Below are 19,365 nucleotides of genomic sequence, written 5' to 3'. Positions count from 1 at the left end.
CCCTGACAGCAGTGATTCTCAATTATTTTCTCTTACGTCGCTCTCCCGGAAGAACTAAACATTTTGCCCCCCCCCCCCCCCCCCCCCCAACTTTCTGCCGCCACTGTAAATAGTATCATTTTGTCTATAACATTATTATAAGTACACCTCTGCATAACATTGTGTCATGTTAACATTAAAGAAAAAAGTAATATAGATCAATGTACAATAAAGTATAACTTTATTAAGTGTTTTTGTTTGTAGCAGAAAGGACTTAAAAGCGCATCGATTTGGCTGAATATAGAAAGAAATAGATAACATCCAAACTAAACATAGACCCAAGGTTCATATTTTGACCATTTGATACTGAAAAATAACATTTAAAAAAAAATCAATAGATAATAATTAGGGCTGTCAAACGATTACATTTTTTAATAGAGTTAATCACAGCCTTAAAAATTAATTAATCGTAATTCATCGCAATTCAAACCATCTCTAAAATATGACATATTTTTCTGTAAATTATCGTTGGAATGGAAAGATAAGACACAAGATGGACATAAACATTCAACATACTGTGTACATAAGTACTGTATTTGTTTATTATAACAATAAATCCACAAGATGGCATTAACATTATCAACATTCTTTCTGTTAAAGGGATCCACGGATAGAAAGATTTGTAGTTCTTAAAAGATAAATTTGAGTACAAGTTATAGTAATTTTATATTAAAAACCTTCTTAATTTTTTGTTTTAATAAAATTTGTAAAATTTTCAATCAAAAAATAAACTAATAGCTTGCCATTGTTGATGTCACCGAGCGGGACGTCACATGGGCTCCCTGCCGTTCTTCCACAGTGTCTTTAACTACGTATGGTAGTGATTGAAATACACGACAAGGTGTTGATGGCGAGTTTTAAATTAATTAGAGATCTAACCAAGGCAAAGTCTGAGTAAGTTTTATGTGTATTTTGCATAGCTACTAGTATTTTGATTGGGAATGCCAGTTCTCTTTGCATTGAGCGCTTTTCTTTTTGTGAACATTATTTTTTTGAGAGATAGGAATATTATTTTTGTTGTGCTTTCACTAAATGATACTGTAGCGACTTAACTGTTCCGCCCAAATGCATGATGGGAAGTTGGGTAATCATGACTGTCAGTGGTGGCTGCCAATGGTATACAGTATGTTTTGCATTGTGTACAGTTAAGCGTGTTAAAAAAATATCGTCTCCTGTGAGAGATACGAATGTTATTTTTGTTGTGCTTTCACTAAATGATACTGTAGTGACTTAACTGTTCCGCCCAAATGCATGATGGGAAGTTGGGCAACCATGACTGTCAGTGGTGGCTGCAAATGGTATACAGTATGTTCGGCGTTGTGTTTAATTAGGCGGGTTAAGAAAAAGAACGTCTCCTGCTCTGCCCAAATGCATGATGGGAAGTTGGACAACCATGACTGTCAGTGGTGGCTGCAAATGGTATACAGTTTGTTCTGCATTGTGTACAGTTAAGCGTGTTAAAAAAATATCGTCTCCTGTGAGAGATACGAATATTATTTTTGTAGTGCTTTCACTAAATGATACTGTAGTGACTTAACTGTTCCACCCAAATGCATGATGGGAAGTTGGGCAACCATGACTGTCAGTGGTGGCTGCAAATGCTATACAGTATGATCTGAGTTGTGTTCAATTCAGCGTCTTAAGAAAAAGATCGTCTCCTGTCATTCTTCCCCACGTCGTTCACCACGATATTTATACTTGTTGTGAAAGAGTTGCCAAAGCTTAAGCCATTAAAAGGCGCGGTCCAATACTCGCATTTCTCTGCCTTTTCGCTCTCTGTGTGCTAAAACGGCGTCATTGTAAACTGTTTGAGGCAACGCATGAACGGGTCATTCCGTGCATGCGTTAATTGCGTCAAATATTTTAACGTGATTAATTTAAAAAATTAATTACTGCCCGTTAACGCGATAAATTTGACAGCACTAATAATAATACAAATTGATTTGCAACATTAACTCAAGCACAATACAGTGATCCCTTGTTTATCACGGTTAAACAAACAAACAAAAAAACCCTTATATGTATATTTTTATAAATGCTTTTTTAAGACTGGAAATGTAATAATGATGATATAAATTAGGGCTGTCCCAAACGATTATTTTTCTCCTGATTAGTCTACAGACTTTAACGATTGGTTGACTAGTGTAATAATTTTTTGACCATCTATTTTTTTTTTTATCTTGCAATTAAATTTTTGTTGATGATTATTAATTCACAAAAACATTTTGGAACACTTGAATTCTTGATTAAATTACAAATAAACATATAAATAATAATGTTATATATAATTATAATATTGGCTAATGAGGTCAAAGGTCACATAGATTGGAAAAGGAAGTTCACAATAACTTGATGACCGATGAGAAGAGTCAAAGGTATGAAATATGGCGATGCTTTGAATTTGACTGCTTTGGCAGAGGACAAAGCTTTTTACTTTAGAGACCTGAGAGTGATCATCTAGTTTTGTGGGGGGGGGGGGGGGGGGGTTATGATGTACTCAGTGTCCTGGGTCTTACAACCAAATTGTGTAAACATGCATGTTAATTGACTATTTGTAAAATGTATTAACTAAAATGTGCAAAAAGGTTTAATATTTTTGCCCTTTTTTTAGGTTCTGGTTCCCAAAATTTGTTTTGCTTGGGGCCAGTTGCGCCGGAGGATTCTTCATTCCACAAGAGGAAACTTTCCTGGAAGGTAAATACCGAATACTAGAAATTAATCTTGACTATTGTACTCTTTAAAAAATACTATGAGAATAGTGGTAATCAATAATTTCATATTGAATAGTTATACAGGTAGTCCCCGGGTTACGAACGAGTTCCGTTCTTATGCTGGCGACGTAAACCGAATTTCTGTGTAAGTTGGAACTGATCCTTTAAGTGCCCCAAAATAACTATCCAAAAAGTCCAAAAGTATTGTATTTTGCTTAATGATAGATGATACATTGCCCTCTGATGGCACAGTTCGGGCTGGCTGGATTGTCACCTTATAAGTGAGCAGCAGACTCTCGTCTGACATGGATAAAAGACAGCTATGCTCTGGTTTGGCCTACATAAGGCTGTAAGTTGTTTCAGCTAATATATGTTTGTGTATACATTTGTAATTAAGTTTACAGCTATACTGTAATTTGTGGAGTTACGTGTGAGCGATTTGCTATGAGAATTGTAAATATGTTAGCATTTGTAGCATTTATAGCTAGCGGAATTTTGTTAGGCAAATTAGGCTAATTTTAATCTACTATATTTACATATTGATCGGACAAGATGGACATTTGAACACCAATTGTTTTGTGTCAAGTTTTTTATTGTTAAAATGTGTGTCGTTTTGAACATAAGTGTACATATGTGTGTTAAAGTGTTACAAATTGTCAAAAGTGAAGGAATAAAAAATTCAAAAAGCACAATTGCCTTGTTTGTTTTCTGTAAAGATGAACAACTTCACGTTAAGTGAGGACAGAACACGTCATATTCATAAAGTAAAGTAAAAAATAAGATACTGTGAGGTACAATAAGGTTCTGTTTATGCGACAAAAAAAACAAACAAAAAAAACGACTGGAGACAAAATGGCGGACAAGACTCCGTCGTAAAGTCGAAATCGCTTAAGTCGAGGATGTCGTAACCTGGGGACTACCTGTACTCTGTGTGTATATATTCATATGTATATAAATTATATGTATATACCTACAGCCATGTGAAAAATTTAGGACACCCCATGAAATATTCAGTTATTTATTAAGAAATGTTCACATATCAATGTCTGATCTTGTTATTCTTTCTCTGGAAAAGAAAGTGATTTATTGCAGGTAAACAACAAAAATTGACATTGTTTTACTTATCAAACCAAATACGGTATATCAACAAAAATGCATATTCTAACTGAGGAAAAAGTTAGGACACCCTTCCAGCTAATAGCTAGTGTTGCCCCCTATGGCTGAAATAACTTCAGTATGACTGATTGGAACTGTAATACATTGTTTCGCCACAGGGTGTGCTGTCATGTGTTTTATGTTCGGTGTGAAGAAGAAGAAGAAAGTTAAAAGAGGCATTAGAGGCCTGTTCTCAACTTCTCCCTCACTGCACTTTGACTCTCTTGGAGAGCATGTTAGCTCATGTGTTCGAAATAAACGATAGCCGACGTGCAAAGTAGCAAGTGAGCTGTAAAAATAGCTAGTTCAGTGGCGTGAAGCGCGGGAGAGCTAAGTGAAGCTAACGAACAGCTAAGCGATGCTAAACGGCGCTAAATGAAGCTAAGCGACAGATACTCAGTCCGTCGTCATGGAACAGTCCATTGTAGTGCGTGGTGTGGGGGAGAGATAATATAAATGCAGCATTCAAATGGCTTTCTTTTATATTTTGTTATTTGTTTGTTTGGTATGCTGACATAATTATACATGACGAATAGTTGGGGGTGCTGCCGGTTCCGGTGGCCCAAGCCGTTGTTCGTTGGGGCAAGGGCAGCTGGTTGGGGGCCCCCTACTGGTTGGGGGCCTAAGGCGATCTTGTACTTCGCCTGAATAGTAGATCCGCCTATGGGCAGATGTGGCTTGCATTTCGGTCTGCTACGAGCGGCTGCCATAAAGTTATGAGGAAAAATAATCGTTTTTGAACCTTTATGAATCGTAATCGAATTGTCACGTGTCAAATCGCGATGCATGTAATAATTGATTTTTTGGAACTCCTCAATTAAATATCCATATGACCAAATATGTTAGAAAACACACAGACATCCATAGGGTGTCCTAATTTTTTCACATGACTGTATATCTAAATATATATGTATGACAAGATGTCATTTTGTGCTGAGCGCTGGTAGGTCTCCAATGTACCGGTATCTTTTCTGTTTATTTTCTAAATTATGCACATTCTTTGCACAAGCAACCCAGTTCGCATTATTCCTATGATTGATTTTGAATCTTTAAATGTATGGTAGAACATTGCACTAAACCTGTGTCAAACCATTAGTCTGACCATAAAAAAGTTAACGCAATGATTTTCATGTGTTGCTTAGTGTGGCGCTATATCGGAGCTACCGGTGGCTTCATTTTCCTGCTGATCCAGCTCATGCTGCTGGTGGAGTTTGCCCACAGATGGAACACAAATTGGTCAGTCAGCCGGGTTGACCTTTGGATGCATACAATGCCACGTCAATACAAATGGTGTCTATGAGAAGCGTAGAGGATGGGAGTGGGAAATGGTAGTTTTGTAGGTTTACTTAACGAAAATACCTTTGCCTGAGAGAATTTTGTTGTTGTTGTGGATGAAGCAACAAATTCACTGAATGTTTTGCACCGATCATCCTTCAGGAATAGCTTAACAGACCGTTCTGCCTTTGATGTATTTCTTTAGGACCCAGTTAGTTTTCCCAGTTTTATTCCTTTTTTATATTTTAGTTTCCTTTACCCACATTCATGTTGTTTTCACCCTGTTTCCTTTTTATCCCTTCTCTCTGTATATGCATGCATACACAGGAGCTCAGGAGTGAAGTATAATCGCTTATGGTATGCGGCGCTATCTTTGGTGACTCTGGTGCTCTTCAGCATTGCGGTGGGAGCTGTGGCCTTTATGGCTATGTACTACACTCACCCCACGGCATGTCTGCTCAACAAGGTCTTCCTGGGCATCAATGGCAGCCTATGCCTTCTCGTGTCAATGCTCGCCATCTCTCCTGTCATTCAGAAACGTAGGCACTATAACTCACAGTTTAAGGGCTAATGAAACTTTGAGAATCTTTTAAACAATGTTTTTGGTTACAAAGCACGTTTGATTCTGAGATTCGTTCTCCTTGTGCTCTCCTTTGTGTCACTTCAGTCCAGCCCAAATCTGCCCTACTCCAGCCAGGAGTTATCAGTGTTTACGTCATGTACCTCACCTTCTCAGCCTTCTCCAGCAAACCAAAAGAAAGTGAGTATAAATGCCTAAGTTAACAATGAATACTAGAGATGTCCCGATCCGACGCCGATATGGGCCAAAAAATGCGGTATCGGTATCAGATCGGCCAACACGGAAAAATTCCGATCCAGACTTCTGATCCAGTTTTTTATTTTTTTTGAAGTCCGGTCCGGGTTTTCCAGCGCACCGATTTACATAATCCATTCCAGTTTTTGCTTCGGTTTCCCTAAAATCCGGTCCACATTTTACGGCACACATTCAACACACTACATTACCGCCTCCCAATTTACCGAGAGACTTTATCGGTAAAAATGTAAGCTGTGTGGGATCATTTCACCTTAAAGGACGACAAAGACGAAGAGGCAGAGTGCAACATATGCCACAATAAAGTCCAGCGTGGTGGTAAAGCTGTAAGAAGTTTTAATACAACCAACCTAATCAAGCATTTAGTGAAATACCACCACAAACAATATGAGGAGTATGTTAAGAAAACCGAAGACAAAAAGAAAGGTCCTACGCAACTAACACTGGCAGAAACTTTTGCTATGCGTGACAAACTGGCACTTCCCGAAGCCCAGGGAATAACAAGAGTCATTGCTAAAGAATTCATTCTGGATGACGAGCCATTATCTCTCGTGAGTAAAGACGCACCATCCAACACTTAGAACCACGGTACAGAATGCCCAGCCGTCATTACATGCTTGAGCGAAGTTTTCGTCAGGGGTGAAAGTGGGCCAGAATGGTCAGGAACGCAGTTCCGGGATAAGATTCAGGGCCAGAACGCAGTTCCGGTATAAGATTCGGGTCCCAAATGCTATTCCGGTACACGGTGCTTTGATTCTGAAAATATGACGTCAACTGTCAAAATGCTATGTAAAAAAAAAAAAAAAAAAGCTAAGCTGCCACCCATGCATTTCATCCCCAAGAAGAAAACAATCTACCAACATCAGATTTACATACACAAGTGTTAACAACAAGCATAATAAAGTACTTGTGTAACGTCATCTGTTTCCACCAATATTTATTGTTTATTTTATTCCAAGGACGACATGGAGGTTTCCCCAGCTTCCGCAGCTTTCCGAGTCTGACGATGATGAGTCACGTCAATGTGCGAACTCACGCAGCAAAGCAAAATGCCTGAACTCATTTATCCATTCAATTGGCTGACATGCAGAGATAGTTAGCTCTGATTGGTTCAAATGTGCATGTTTTCTGGAACAGCAAAAAAAAAAAAAAGGTTTTAGGATGCGACAAAAAAAGGGCAATGCAACCTAAAATGGATCAAATTTTTAAGAGCAACAAAAGAGTTGAGGAGGCTTATTTATCATATTTAGTTTTATTTGCTGTGATGGGGAGGTTCAGAACATCTTAGCTGTCAATGTGCACTTTGGGCTTATATTTGTTCATTTATAGCTACTTATTCATTTCCTTATGATTTAAAAAAAAGTCCAAGTTTGCGCTATCCTCAAAATATATTCCATTTCACTCTGCATAATATTTCATTTGTACTTATTTTTCTAAATGTACAGTTGTGGTCAAAAGTATACATACACTTGTGAAGAACATAATGTCATGGCTCTCTTGAGTTTCCAGTTATTTCTACAACTCTGATTTTTCTCCGATAGAGTGATTGGAACAGATACTTCTTTGTCACAAAAAACATTCATGAAGTTTGGTTCTTTTATGACTTTATCATGGGTGAACAGAAAAAAGTGATCAAATCTGCTGGGTCGAAAATATACATACAGCAGCGCTAATATTTGGTAACATGTCCCTTGGCCATTTTCACTTCAATTAGGCGCTTTTGGTAGCCATCCACAAGCTTCTGGCAAGCTTCTGGCTGAATCTTTGACCACTCCTCTTGACAGAATTGGTGCAGTTCAGTTAAATTTGATGGTTTTCTGACATGGACTTGTTTCTTCAGCATTGTCCACAAGTTCTCAATGGGGTTTAAGTCAGGACTTTGGGAAGGCCATTCGAAAACCTTCATTCTAGCCTGATTTAGCCATTCCATTACCACTTTTGATGTGTGTTTGGGGTCATTGTCCTGTTGGAACACCCAACTGCGCCCAAGACCCAATCTTCGGGCTGATGACGTTAGGTTATCTTGAAGAATTTGAAGGTAATCCTCCTTCTTCATTATCCCATTTACTCTCTGTAAAGCACCAGTTCCATTAGTAGCAAAACAGCCCCACAGCATAATACTACCACCACCGTGCTTGACGGTAGGCATGGTGTACTTGGGGTTAAAGGCCTCACCTTTTCTCCTCCAAACATTTTGCTGGGCATTGTGGCCAAACAGCTCGATTTTTGTTTCGTCTGACCACAGAACTTTCCTCCAGAAGGTCTTATCTTTGTCAATGTGATCAGCAGCAAACTTCAGTCGAGCCTTAAGGTGCCGCTTTTGGAGCAAGGGCTTCCTTCTTGCACGGCAGCCTCTCAGTCCATGGAGATGCAAAACACGCTTGACTATGGACACTGACACCTGTGTTCCAGCAGCTTCTAATTCTTGGCAGATCTGCTTTTTGGTGATTCTCGGTTGAATTTTCACCCTTCTGACCAATTTTCTCTCAGCAGCAGGTGATAGCTTGCGTTTTCTTCCGGATCGTGGCAGTGACAAAACAGTGCCATGCACTTTATGCTTACAAACAATTGTTTGCACTGTTGCTCTTGGGACCTGCAGCTGCTTTGAAATGGCTCCAAGTGACTTTCCTGACTTGCTCAAGTCAATGATTCGCTTTTTCAGATCCATGTATGTATATTTTTGACCCAGCAGATTTGATCACTTTTTCTGTTAACCCATAATAAAGTCCTAAAAGAACCAAACTTCATGAATGTTTTTTGTGACAAAGAAGTATCTGTTCCAATCACTCTATCGGAGAAAAATCAGAGTTGTAGAAATAACTGGAAACTTAAGAGAGCCATGACATTATGTTCTTCACAAGTGTATGTAAACTTTTGACCACAACTGTATGTTACTTATATCTTTTTTTTTTTTTTTTAAGGAAATTTTTACATTAACTTCAATTTTAATAGACTGTATATCCTATGTTCTTCAGTACCGGTAGTTAAAATTGAGATTTGGCATTTAGTATGTGAGGAAGGGAAAATAAAAATTAGAAGATGGAGGTTGGGGTTATTGCTGTTTTTGTTCACTTTTATTTCGCAAATCAGTGGAAAAATACAATTTTGAAAGAAAACCAGTTTTTGTATGTTATAGAAATAACTGTGCTAAAACAGTTTTCTTTGCATTTCAGTAGGTTAAGAGGTTTGACCCCTCATCCCCCCCCTAAAAAAAAGGTCCCTCCGTGGCGACCTTCATGTCGGAGAGTTCCGGCAAGAAATTCTAGCCACTTTCACCCCTGGTTTTCGTCGACTAAAACTCGACAAAGATGAACACATTTTGAAATGACTAAAATATGACTAAGACTAACATGTATTTCCGTCCAAAAGACTAATACGAAAATTAAAACGACTGCCAAAAACAACACTGCTCCTATTAAATATTTAAAATTCTCTACGGCATTTCAGTGACTGAGCTCCTGCCACCACATTTGCTCCACATTTTCCTATCACTTATCCATCTCCACTGTCCCAGTTTTAAATATTTAATGCATATGCATAATACTGCTTTACATGCTGCTACTAAAAGCTGGCGGTGCCGTTGTGCTTGCAGTGGTGGAGAACGACGGCCTGAACACAACCGTTTGTGTTTTCCCTTTCAATACTGGGAAGGAAAGTGACAAGAAGATCGTCACCACTCTGGGAGCCATTATCATGTTTGGCTGCATCCTATACTCCTGGTAACAACTATCACTGAGATAACAGCGTGGCAAAAAAATGAGATTCAGTCGCTGTCTGGAGCAGCACATGATTTAGAAAAGTCTTGTGATGGAAAATAACAGCCTCTCTGTTTTTTTTTTTTTTTTTTTACCCTCCATCCCTCCGCCAGCCTGACGTCGACAATTAAGCGAAGATCCGCAGCACTCCGAGTATACAGGAACAGTGAACCAGAGACTGAAGTAAATGTTCAATTATTTACTCTACTGGATTTATATATATATATTAGGGCTGTCAAAATTATCGTGTTAATGCGCGGTAATTAATTTTTAAAATTAATCACGTTAAAATATTTGACGCAATTAACACACATGTCCTGCTCAGACAGTATTCTGCCTTTTGGTAGGTTTTACAGTAAGGCTTTTTGTGCTGTCTAACAGCGAACTCTTGTGGTCGTTTTGCGACATGGTTTATTGTTGTCTTGCCAGTTCAATATGGCTGCAGGACGTCTCGGGCTGACGCCTAATGTAATTGTAATGTTGTGCTTATATGATCCTTGGACAAGATTTGTCCGTAAGTATGGTTGTTGTAAATAATGTACATATTATGTTAGTAAGCGAAATGTTATATTTTTTGTATGAGATGCTTTTTGTTTATGTTTTGTGAACCTGTATAGCGTGCTAAGCTAACGTTGTTGCTAATGCAATGCTTGTGTACTTTTTTTTTTGTAGTTTTACGACGGTCTAAAGAGGACAATGGTTTGAGGCCATTTTATTAATAAATCAGATGAAAAAGAAAGAAGTCTGATTATTATGGCGTCGTTCACTAGCTGTCTAGCTTTGGAAAAAGTAGACGCTTCGGAGTGAGGACAGCATAGACAGATTTAAATGACAGTAGAGTGAAATGCCCACTACAGTCCTTATGTACCGTATGTTGAATGTATATATCCATCTTGTGTCTTATCTTTCCATTCCAACAATTTATTTTACAGAATATATATATAATTTACAGAAAAATATGGCATATTTTATAAATGGTTTGAATTGCGATTAATTGCGATTAATTACGATTAATTAATTTTTAAGCTGTAATTAACTCGATTAAAAATTTTAATCGTTTGACAGCCCTAATATATATATTTAAATAGGTTAAGTTGAATTCAACATTTTAATTGATTTAACACTGAGGTTGTTTTTGCAAGTGGTTCTAGTCCTCATGGGTATAATTTACAGAAAAATATGGCATATTTTATAAATGGTTTGAATTGCGATTAATTACGATTAATTAATTTTTAAGCTGTAATTAACTCGATTAAAAATTTTAATCGTTTGACAGCCCTAATATACTGGACTGTCTCAGAAAATTAGAATACACAATATTCTAATTTTCTGAGACAGTCCTGTATATTGTTCTATGTAAAGGACGTCAGCCAAGGTCGGCCCCCCACATTTTTACCACGCCAAATCTGGTCCCCTTTGCAAAAAGTTTGGACACCCCTGCTTTAAATGGTGGATTAATGTACAGGACTGTCTCAGAAAATTAGAATATTGTGTATTCTAATTTTCTGAGACAGTCCAGTATATATTTAAATAGGTTAAGTTGAATTCAACATTTTAATTGATTTAACACTGAGGTTGTTTTTGCAAGTGGTTCTAGTCCTCATGGGTTTAATCTTCTTGTCTTTATCCCACAGAGAGCCCGTTGCTGCTTCTGCTATGGGGATGACACAGGTAGAAAAAAAAATCTCATATTTTTCATTCCCCAATTTCACACATTTCATTTCCTCCTTGGCTCCCCCTTACTCGTGTTCCACCAGCCTGTTGAGTATGTGAATATGTTCCCAGCGGTACTGTGTGCACACAGAGCGGCCCTGCTCATTGTTATTCATCACACTGATGCGAAATGGTGAGAAAGTATTGGTCAGCAAACGTACATGATGTCACTGTTACTAGGAGGTTGGTGTGACAGGCTTTGTGGGGATTTTATGTGCCACTACTGCCCCCTGCTGGAGATTGAGATAGTGGCAAAAGGCAAAGACTTCCACGAGGAGGTATAAATATTAGGGCTGTCAAACGATTAAAAATTTTAATCGAGTTAATTACAGCTTAAAAATTAATTAATTGTAATGAATCGCAATTCAAACCCTCTATAAAATATGCCATATTATTCCGTAAATCATTGTTGGAATGGAAAGATAAGACACAAGACGCATATACTGTATACATTCAACATACGGTACATAAGTACTAGAGGTGTGCATCGGTACTGCCCTCACGATTCGATTCGGTTCGATTCGGCAATGCATCGCGATGCCTTAAAGCCTGGGATGCATTAAAATTCTAAAGCAAAGCATATTTTTCGTGAATCATGAGGCAACCCAAGCGGTCAGACATGAAACAACTTTTTATTGGCTCTTGTGTCACTCCTGGTTGAAGTCAAATGAAAATACTTTTAGATATATATTTAAAAAAAAAAAAAAAAACAGATCACAGCATTTAATTGGTGCTTTGAATGAGACCAGGGCTTTGGGCAGGGAAGATTTTTGAACATACTTAAATATTTTAAAATGCGCTGAATCGATTCGGCTTGTTGCCCGCATCGAATCGAATCGTCCATGCCCCGCATCGGGATGCATCGCCGCATCGATTATTGTTGACACCACTAATAAGTACTGTATTTGTTTATTATAACAATAAATCAACAAGATGGCATTAACATTATTAACATTCTCTTAAAGCGATCCATGGACTTGGAGTTCTTAAAAGATAAATGTTAGTACAAGTTATAGAAATTTTATCTCTTAATGTTTTTGTTTTATTAAAATTTGTAAAATTTTCAGTCAGAAAATAAACTAGTAGCCCACCATTGTTGATGCCAATAATAATTATGGTGCTGAAACCCATAAAATCAGTCGCAGCCAAAGCGCCAGCAGAGGGCGACAAAACACAAAAAAACACAAGTAACAAGTGGAAATGACACTTTGTTGTCATTTTAATCTGTGTGAGCGGGGCATGTGCGTTAAATGCGTCAAATATTTTGACGGGATTAATTTAAAAAATTAATTAACGCCCGTTAACGCGATAATTTTGACAGCCCTACTTTTTATACATTTTAGTTAATACATTTTACAATTAGTCAAGCGCCAGCAGATGGCGACAAAACTCCGAAAAACACAACAAGTACACATTTCACTGTGCTGTCATTTTAATGTTTGAGCGGGGCATGTGCGTTAATTGCGTCAAATATTTTAACGCGATTAATTTAAAAAATTAATTACCGCCCGTTAGCGCGATAATTTTGACAGCCCTAATTAAAACCCCTCTTAATGTTTCCGTTATATTAAAATTTGTAAAATTTTCAATCAAAAAATAAACTACCGTATTGGCCCGAATATAAGACGACCCCGATTATAAGACGACCCCCTCTTTTTCAAGACTCAAGTTTGAAAAAAGACTTTTTGAACACCAAATCAATTTTTATACAGAAACGACCACGGAAAGCTTTTCTCTGACTGTGAGCATTTTTTAGGCGATCTTTTTGAGCTCTACATCTCCGTACATTACACTCTGTGACACCATATTTCTCGTCATAACTTCTCCTCAGCTGCCGGTGTTCTGCCAAAATGTCCTACATCGGCGAAACGTCCTACATTAGTCGAATTTGACACCTAAATTACTACCGTGTGCTCTAAACTTGTTTTGTTTAGATGCATACAGGAATAACGTACTAAAGAAATGCCTGCAGAAAATACTTAAATGTAGTTATGTCAAATAAGGACGGTTTAAATACGCTACGTGACTAATGTGGTCAACTGCTTCAAAGCTAACACAAAAAAACACAATGGTTAAAAGTATGAGAGGGTAATACATGCAAAAAGTATCTTTGAGGCTGTGAAAAGGTTCTAAATAACTAAATAAAAACAAAAATAGTGAGTACTCGCCGCTTCCAACCGATGTGCGCATGCGTGTGAATGCATATGCAAGCGCCCTGAGCATTGTGTAGGACGTTTCGCCGCGTAGTAAGGAATGGCCAAACACCGGTTAACCTGGCCAATCTTCGACCCACTTTTCTCCAAATTGTCGCGAAGTTTCTCCATTTTCGGTTATCTCTTCTATTACCGGTATTTTCTTCTCTTTTCCTTCTTACCACTTTCTTCTTCGTGTCAGGGGTTCGCTTTGGCCGCCCGAGTCGCGTTCAGCATTCGATTCATTGATGACTGGCGCCATCAAGCGTCGTGAATGGGTATATGTCTAGGCCGCAGTTTTTTTTTTTTTGTTTTTTTTTTTTTAGGCCGCAGTTATAAGACGACCTCCTCTTTTTCAATCTTATTTCAGTGCAAAAAACATCGTCTTATATTCGGGCCAATACGGTAGTAGCTCGCCATTGTTGATGTCAACAATTACACCATGCTCACTCATTATGCTCAAACCCATAAAATCATTTGGGGCCAAGCGCCAGCAGAGGGCGCCAAAAAACAAGTCACAAGCCGACATTACACTGCTGTCATTTTAATCTGTTTGAGCGGGGCATGTGCGTTAAGTGCGTCAAATATTTAAACGTGATTAATTTAAAAAATTAATTACTGCCCGTTAACGCGATAATTTTGACAGCCCTAGTAAATATCCATCACGCAAAAAGTTGTAAAGCACTTTGAGGACCTCTCAGGTTTTTGTAAAGGGCCATAGACAAGTTTCCGAGGTACTTCCGCTTGACTTCCGCATTTCTGCTCGCGACTTCTGTTTTACACTTTCTTCATCCAAAACAACAGTGGAGCTGGAGTAAAATTTCTCTACAAGGCAGAATGCACGTTTGTGTTGAGAAACATCAAGTTGTCTTCCTTTGCCGAACAGCATTTTCCACCTGTTAATACACGAACAAAAAACGTGTAACACTTCAATTATTGCATTTAGGGTAAAGTCCTGTGTATGACTTGTAGTAGATGAGTGTTTGTTTTCCATTTCTTTATCGTTGAAGCTAATGCAAAGCTAATGATGTCTCAGCTGTGACGCAAGACACGGAATTGTAGTCAAATTTAGCATTTAGCTGTTATTGCTTTGTGGTGGCACTGTCTTGGTTCCAAATCTGCCTTAATGAACCCAAAGTTCCCATATTCATGTATTGGACACATTCAACTGGATGCTTCGGAGATTTTCAGGTCCTTGATTGCGTTTCCATCCACTGTCGTTTGGCTGTGTCGACTCTTAAGGCCGAGTTATACATCCGCGTCAGACCTACGCCGTCAAGGAAGAATCGAGTTACGACCCTACGCCGTAGGCTGACGCGCGCCTCTCGAATTTTCTAACCTTCGTGTCACCTACGTGTATGACGTGACGAAAACGGACTGTGATTGGTCTGCTCAAGGCCGAGTTATACTTCCGCGTCAGACCTACGCCGTCAAGGAAGAATTGAGTTACGACCCTACGCCGTAGGCTGACGCGCGCCTCTCGAATTTTCTAACCTTCGCGTCACCTAGACGTGTATGACGTGGCGAAAACAGACTGTGATTGGTCCGCTCAGACTGTTGTTTCCGGTTTCCCACGAAAACACCGCCATTGTAGAATAAAATCAAACATTATTTTCTATGCACCAAGCCAACGGGAGTATCATCGAAGAGCAAGTCTCGTCAAGACATTATTATTGTGATTGCCAAATGGCAAGGTCGGCGATCGGGGAAAAAAAAAAAAAGGAAGAACCTCCGAGACGTGGGTGTTCGGAATCGAGTGGCCACACGAAGCGGTGACCCAGTCGGCCAAAAACTGCCAACTTTTTATCACTTTGTTTCGTATTTTTGGTTGGTGCACTTCATCATTTACTGTGTACATATGTTTGCTGTGAGTCTGTGACTTGTTTATGTGTCACACTTCAAGTATATGAAGAATAAAGCACAGATTTGGTGTCAAAAGAGTTGTTTTGATCTTTAATTTTCAATAACAGACAGTTCACACACACAATACATCATCACTGATTGAGAGTGCCTCGGTGCTTTTTATGATAACCTTAAAATCAAGCCTCCCAACGCATTTTGGGAAGTTCCCTAGACGCCAGAAATCTGCTATGGCTTCCCACTGGCTGGTTGTAGGACACGGCAAACAAATCAGGCTGGAGGGCTTTGCAGACCTTGAACGCAGTGCTCGACGCCAGTTTGAAGCTAGCCGCCACAGCTAGCTCTCTCCACCCGAGGGTAAAACTCTCTGTGCGGCATCAAAAGTCGGCCAGACCGCCTCGAAACCGTCTTCTGCGTCGCCTGCCCGTCAACATTTGTATGTTCAATATTTATTCAGTGTTGATGAGCAGAATATTTACTTTCAAGAGTTCCATCTTGCATTGTTTATTTTTTCTCCGACTAGCGGAAGTAAACAAGCATGCCCCAAAACCGTACAAACATAACGCCACATCCCTCTAGTGGCTTGGCGGTGAATTACAGAGCAACGCGTTCCCTCACCGCAGAACTATCGAATGTTGAATGACGCCGTAGTCGCTACGCCGTCACCGCAACGCGGGAGTATAACTCAGGCTTTATTAGCCATTTCTTCATGTTGTCCTCCCATGTCGTGATGATGGCAGATGGATGCAGTAATTCCAATTTGTCTTTTTTGAGGGATTTTGATGAGGAATGCCACTCCAGCTCCACTGTTGTTTTGGTTGGAGAACGTGTAAAACGGAAGTCGCGAGCAGAAATGCGGAAGTACCTCGGAAACTATACCTAAACCTGATCAAATGCTATTTTACTTCACTATTTTATTTATTCATTCAGTGAAAGTGCGTTGATCTGACTGAAGTTTTTCCACTCCCAGATGACTACGATGAAGAGAAGACAGGCCCAGGGCAAAAAGTCGTGTATGATGAAAGCGAGGCAACAACTTACAGCTACAAGTATTTCCACTTTGTCTTCTTCCTGGGTTCGCTTTATGTCATGATGACCATCACCAATTGGTTCCAGTAAGTCATTACGCTTGATCATTTAATATATTCCAACATACATTCCCTGACAAAAGTCTTGTCGCTTATCCATTTTGTAGAAATAATTGCGAATAATCTGACTTTTGATCATTCAATTGGTTTCAGAAATGGCTCATATGAAGGCGAAGACCCTCCCAAATGATGTTGAATGTCCAAAAATTAGGGCTGTCAAACGATTAAAAATTTTAATCGAGTTAATTACAGCTTAAAAATTAATTAATCGTAATTAATCGCAATTAATCGCAATTTAAACCATCTATAAAATATGCCATATTTTTCTGTAAATTATATATACTGTAAAATAAATTGTTGGAATGGAAAGATAAGACACAAGATGGATATATACATTCAACATACGGTACATAAGGACTGTAGTGGGCATTTCACTCTACTGTCATTTAAATCTGTCTATGCTGTCCTCATTCCGAAGCGTCTACTTTTTCCAAAGCTAGACAGCTAGTGAACGACGCCTTATTAATCAGACTTCTTCCTTTTTCATCTGATTTATTAATAAAATGGCCTCAAACCACTGTCCTCTTTAGACCGTAGTGAAACAACAACAAAAAAGTACACAGCATTGCATTAGCAACAACGTTAGCTTAGCACGCTATACAGGTTCACTAAACATAAACAAAAAGCGTCTCATACAAAAAATAGAACATTTCGCTTACTAACATAATATGTACATTCTTTACAACAACCATACTTACGGACAAATCTTGTCCAAGGATCATATAAGCACAACATTATCAGCCCGAGACGTCGTGCAGTCATAATGAAGAAAAGAAGAAAATAATAAACCATGTCGCAAAGCGACCGCAAGAGTTCGCCTGTTGGACAGCGCAAAAAGCCTTGCTGTAAAAGTTACCAAAAGGCAGAATACTTTCTGAGCGGGACATGTGCGTTAATTGCGTCAAATATTTTAACGTGATTAATTTAAAAAATTAATTACCGCGAGTTAACGCGATAATTTTGACAGCCCTACCAAAAATATATTTGTTTCACTGAAAAAAGATTTGTCATTTAATAAAGACAGAAAGGTCAAATTTTGGCAAGACAAAAGTTTAGTCACCTACAGAAAGTAGTGTGAAAATTGAACAAAAAATGTACTTCAAATACAAAAATATGTTACATAACATAAGCAAAAGAAGTAGTGGTGCTGTGAGATCCAAATTTAATATTTTGTATGACTTCCATGGGCTTCGGCAAGGATTCATACAATTTATTGATGAAATCATCAGGAACATTAAAGAAAGCATTCTTGCATGCCTCCCAGAGTTCATCAACATTGTTGGGTTTCGTCTTCCATGCTTCCTCTTTCATCCTATTTATGTCTGGTGGAGGATCTTGATCTTCTTTGCCTTTAGGTAGAGATTGAAGTATGCAATGGAGCACCATCCCACTTCAGAATGTGTCCCTTTTTATGGTTAGGAATGTAAGAGGCAGCTAAGATTTGTTGGTATTTCAGACTACTTATGTTGCCTTCCACCCTGCAGATCTCTCACACACCCCCATACGGGATGTAACCCCAGACCATGATTTTGCCACCACCAAACCTCACTGTTTTCTAAGTGAATCTCGGATCCATGCAGGCTCCAGTAGGTCTCCTGCAATATTTGCGGCGACTGTGGCGTAATTCAATGGAAGACTAATCTGAAAAATCCACCTTTTGCCACAAAACAGTGACGTTTGGTGGTGGCAAAATCATGGTCTGGGGTTACATCTAGTATGGGTGTGTGCGAGAGATCTGCAGTGTGGAAGGCAACATAAATAGTCTGAAATATCAACAAATCTTAGCTGCCTCTTACATTCCTAACCATAAAAAGGGACAAATTCTGCAGCAGGATGGTGCTCCATCGCATACTTCAATCTCTACCTCAAAGTTCCTCAAGGCAATGAAGATCAAGATCCTCCAGGTCTGGCCAGCCCGGTCACCAAACATGAACAGGATGAAAGAGGAAGCATGGAAGACGAAACCCAAGAATGTTGATGAACTCTGGGAGGCATGCAAGACTGCTTTCTTTGATGTTCCGGATGACTTCGCCAATAAATTGTATGAATCCTTGCTGAATCTCAAGGAAGTCATACAAAATATTAAATTTGTATCTCATAGCACCACTACTTAATTCGCTTATGTTCTGTAACATAGTTTTGTATTTGAAGTACATTTTTTTGTTTAATTCTCACACTACTTTCTGTAGGCGACAAAACTTTTGTCTTGCCAAAATTTGACCTTTATGTCTTTATTAAATGATAAATCTTTTTCAGTGAAACAAAGATATTTTTGTACATTCAACATCATTTGGGAGGGTCTTAGCTTTCATATGAGCCATTTCTGAAACCAATTGAATAATTAAAAGTCAGGTTATTAGCAACTGTTTCTACAAAATGGATAAGCGACAAGGCTTTTGCCAGGGACTGTACAGTGCCCTCCATAATTATTGGCACCCCTGGTTAAGATGTGTTTTTTAGCTTCTAATAATTTTTTAAATTCAAATAATATGGGACCTTAACACTAGAAAACCCAGCATAGGCCGACTTGGCCTTTCCTAAGACAAACACTCCAAATATTCCCTAGCAATGGCCAATTTGGCCTCTCCTTCGTGACTCGTGATAGTTTGTGTCAGTTCAAGTCAAGCTACGTTTATCTAATTACATTTATTTATGAGGTTTGACACGTTTTACACATTTTTTTAA

The 19,365-nt window shown here is 38.7% G+C and overlaps 1 protein-coding gene across 1 annotated transcript in view; it reads left to right on the top strand.

Moving 5' to 3' along the window:
- Positions 1-19,365, top strand: part of serinc5 (serine incorporator 5) — a 55,332-nt gene that overhangs the window by 31,702 nt on the left and 4,265 nt on the right. Inside the window, exons 4-11 of the mRNA XM_057832602.1 lie at positions 2,651-2,733; positions 5,048-5,141; positions 5,508-5,719; positions 5,848-5,940; positions 9,605-9,731; positions 9,881-9,950; positions 11,402-11,438; positions 16,503-16,647. Coding sequence (XP_057688585.1) covers positions 2,651-2,733; positions 5,048-5,141; positions 5,508-5,719; positions 5,848-5,940; positions 9,605-9,731; positions 9,881-9,950; positions 11,402-11,438; positions 16,503-16,647 — 861 coding nt within the window. The remainder of the gene's footprint in view (positions 1-2,650; positions 2,734-5,047; positions 5,142-5,507; positions 5,720-5,847; positions 5,941-9,604; positions 9,732-9,880; positions 9,951-11,401; positions 11,439-16,502; positions 16,648-19,365) is intronic.

The sequence above is a fragment of the Corythoichthys intestinalis genome, chromosome 3 (assembly GCF_030265065.1).
Source record: "Corythoichthys intestinalis isolate RoL2023-P3 chromosome 3, ASM3026506v1, whole genome shotgun sequence".
Classification (NCBI taxonomy): Eukaryota; Metazoa; Chordata; class Actinopteri; order Syngnathiformes; family Syngnathidae; genus Corythoichthys; species Corythoichthys intestinalis.
Note: the sequence above shows the minus strand (reverse complement) of the source record. Positions and strands in the feature narration are given on the sequence as shown.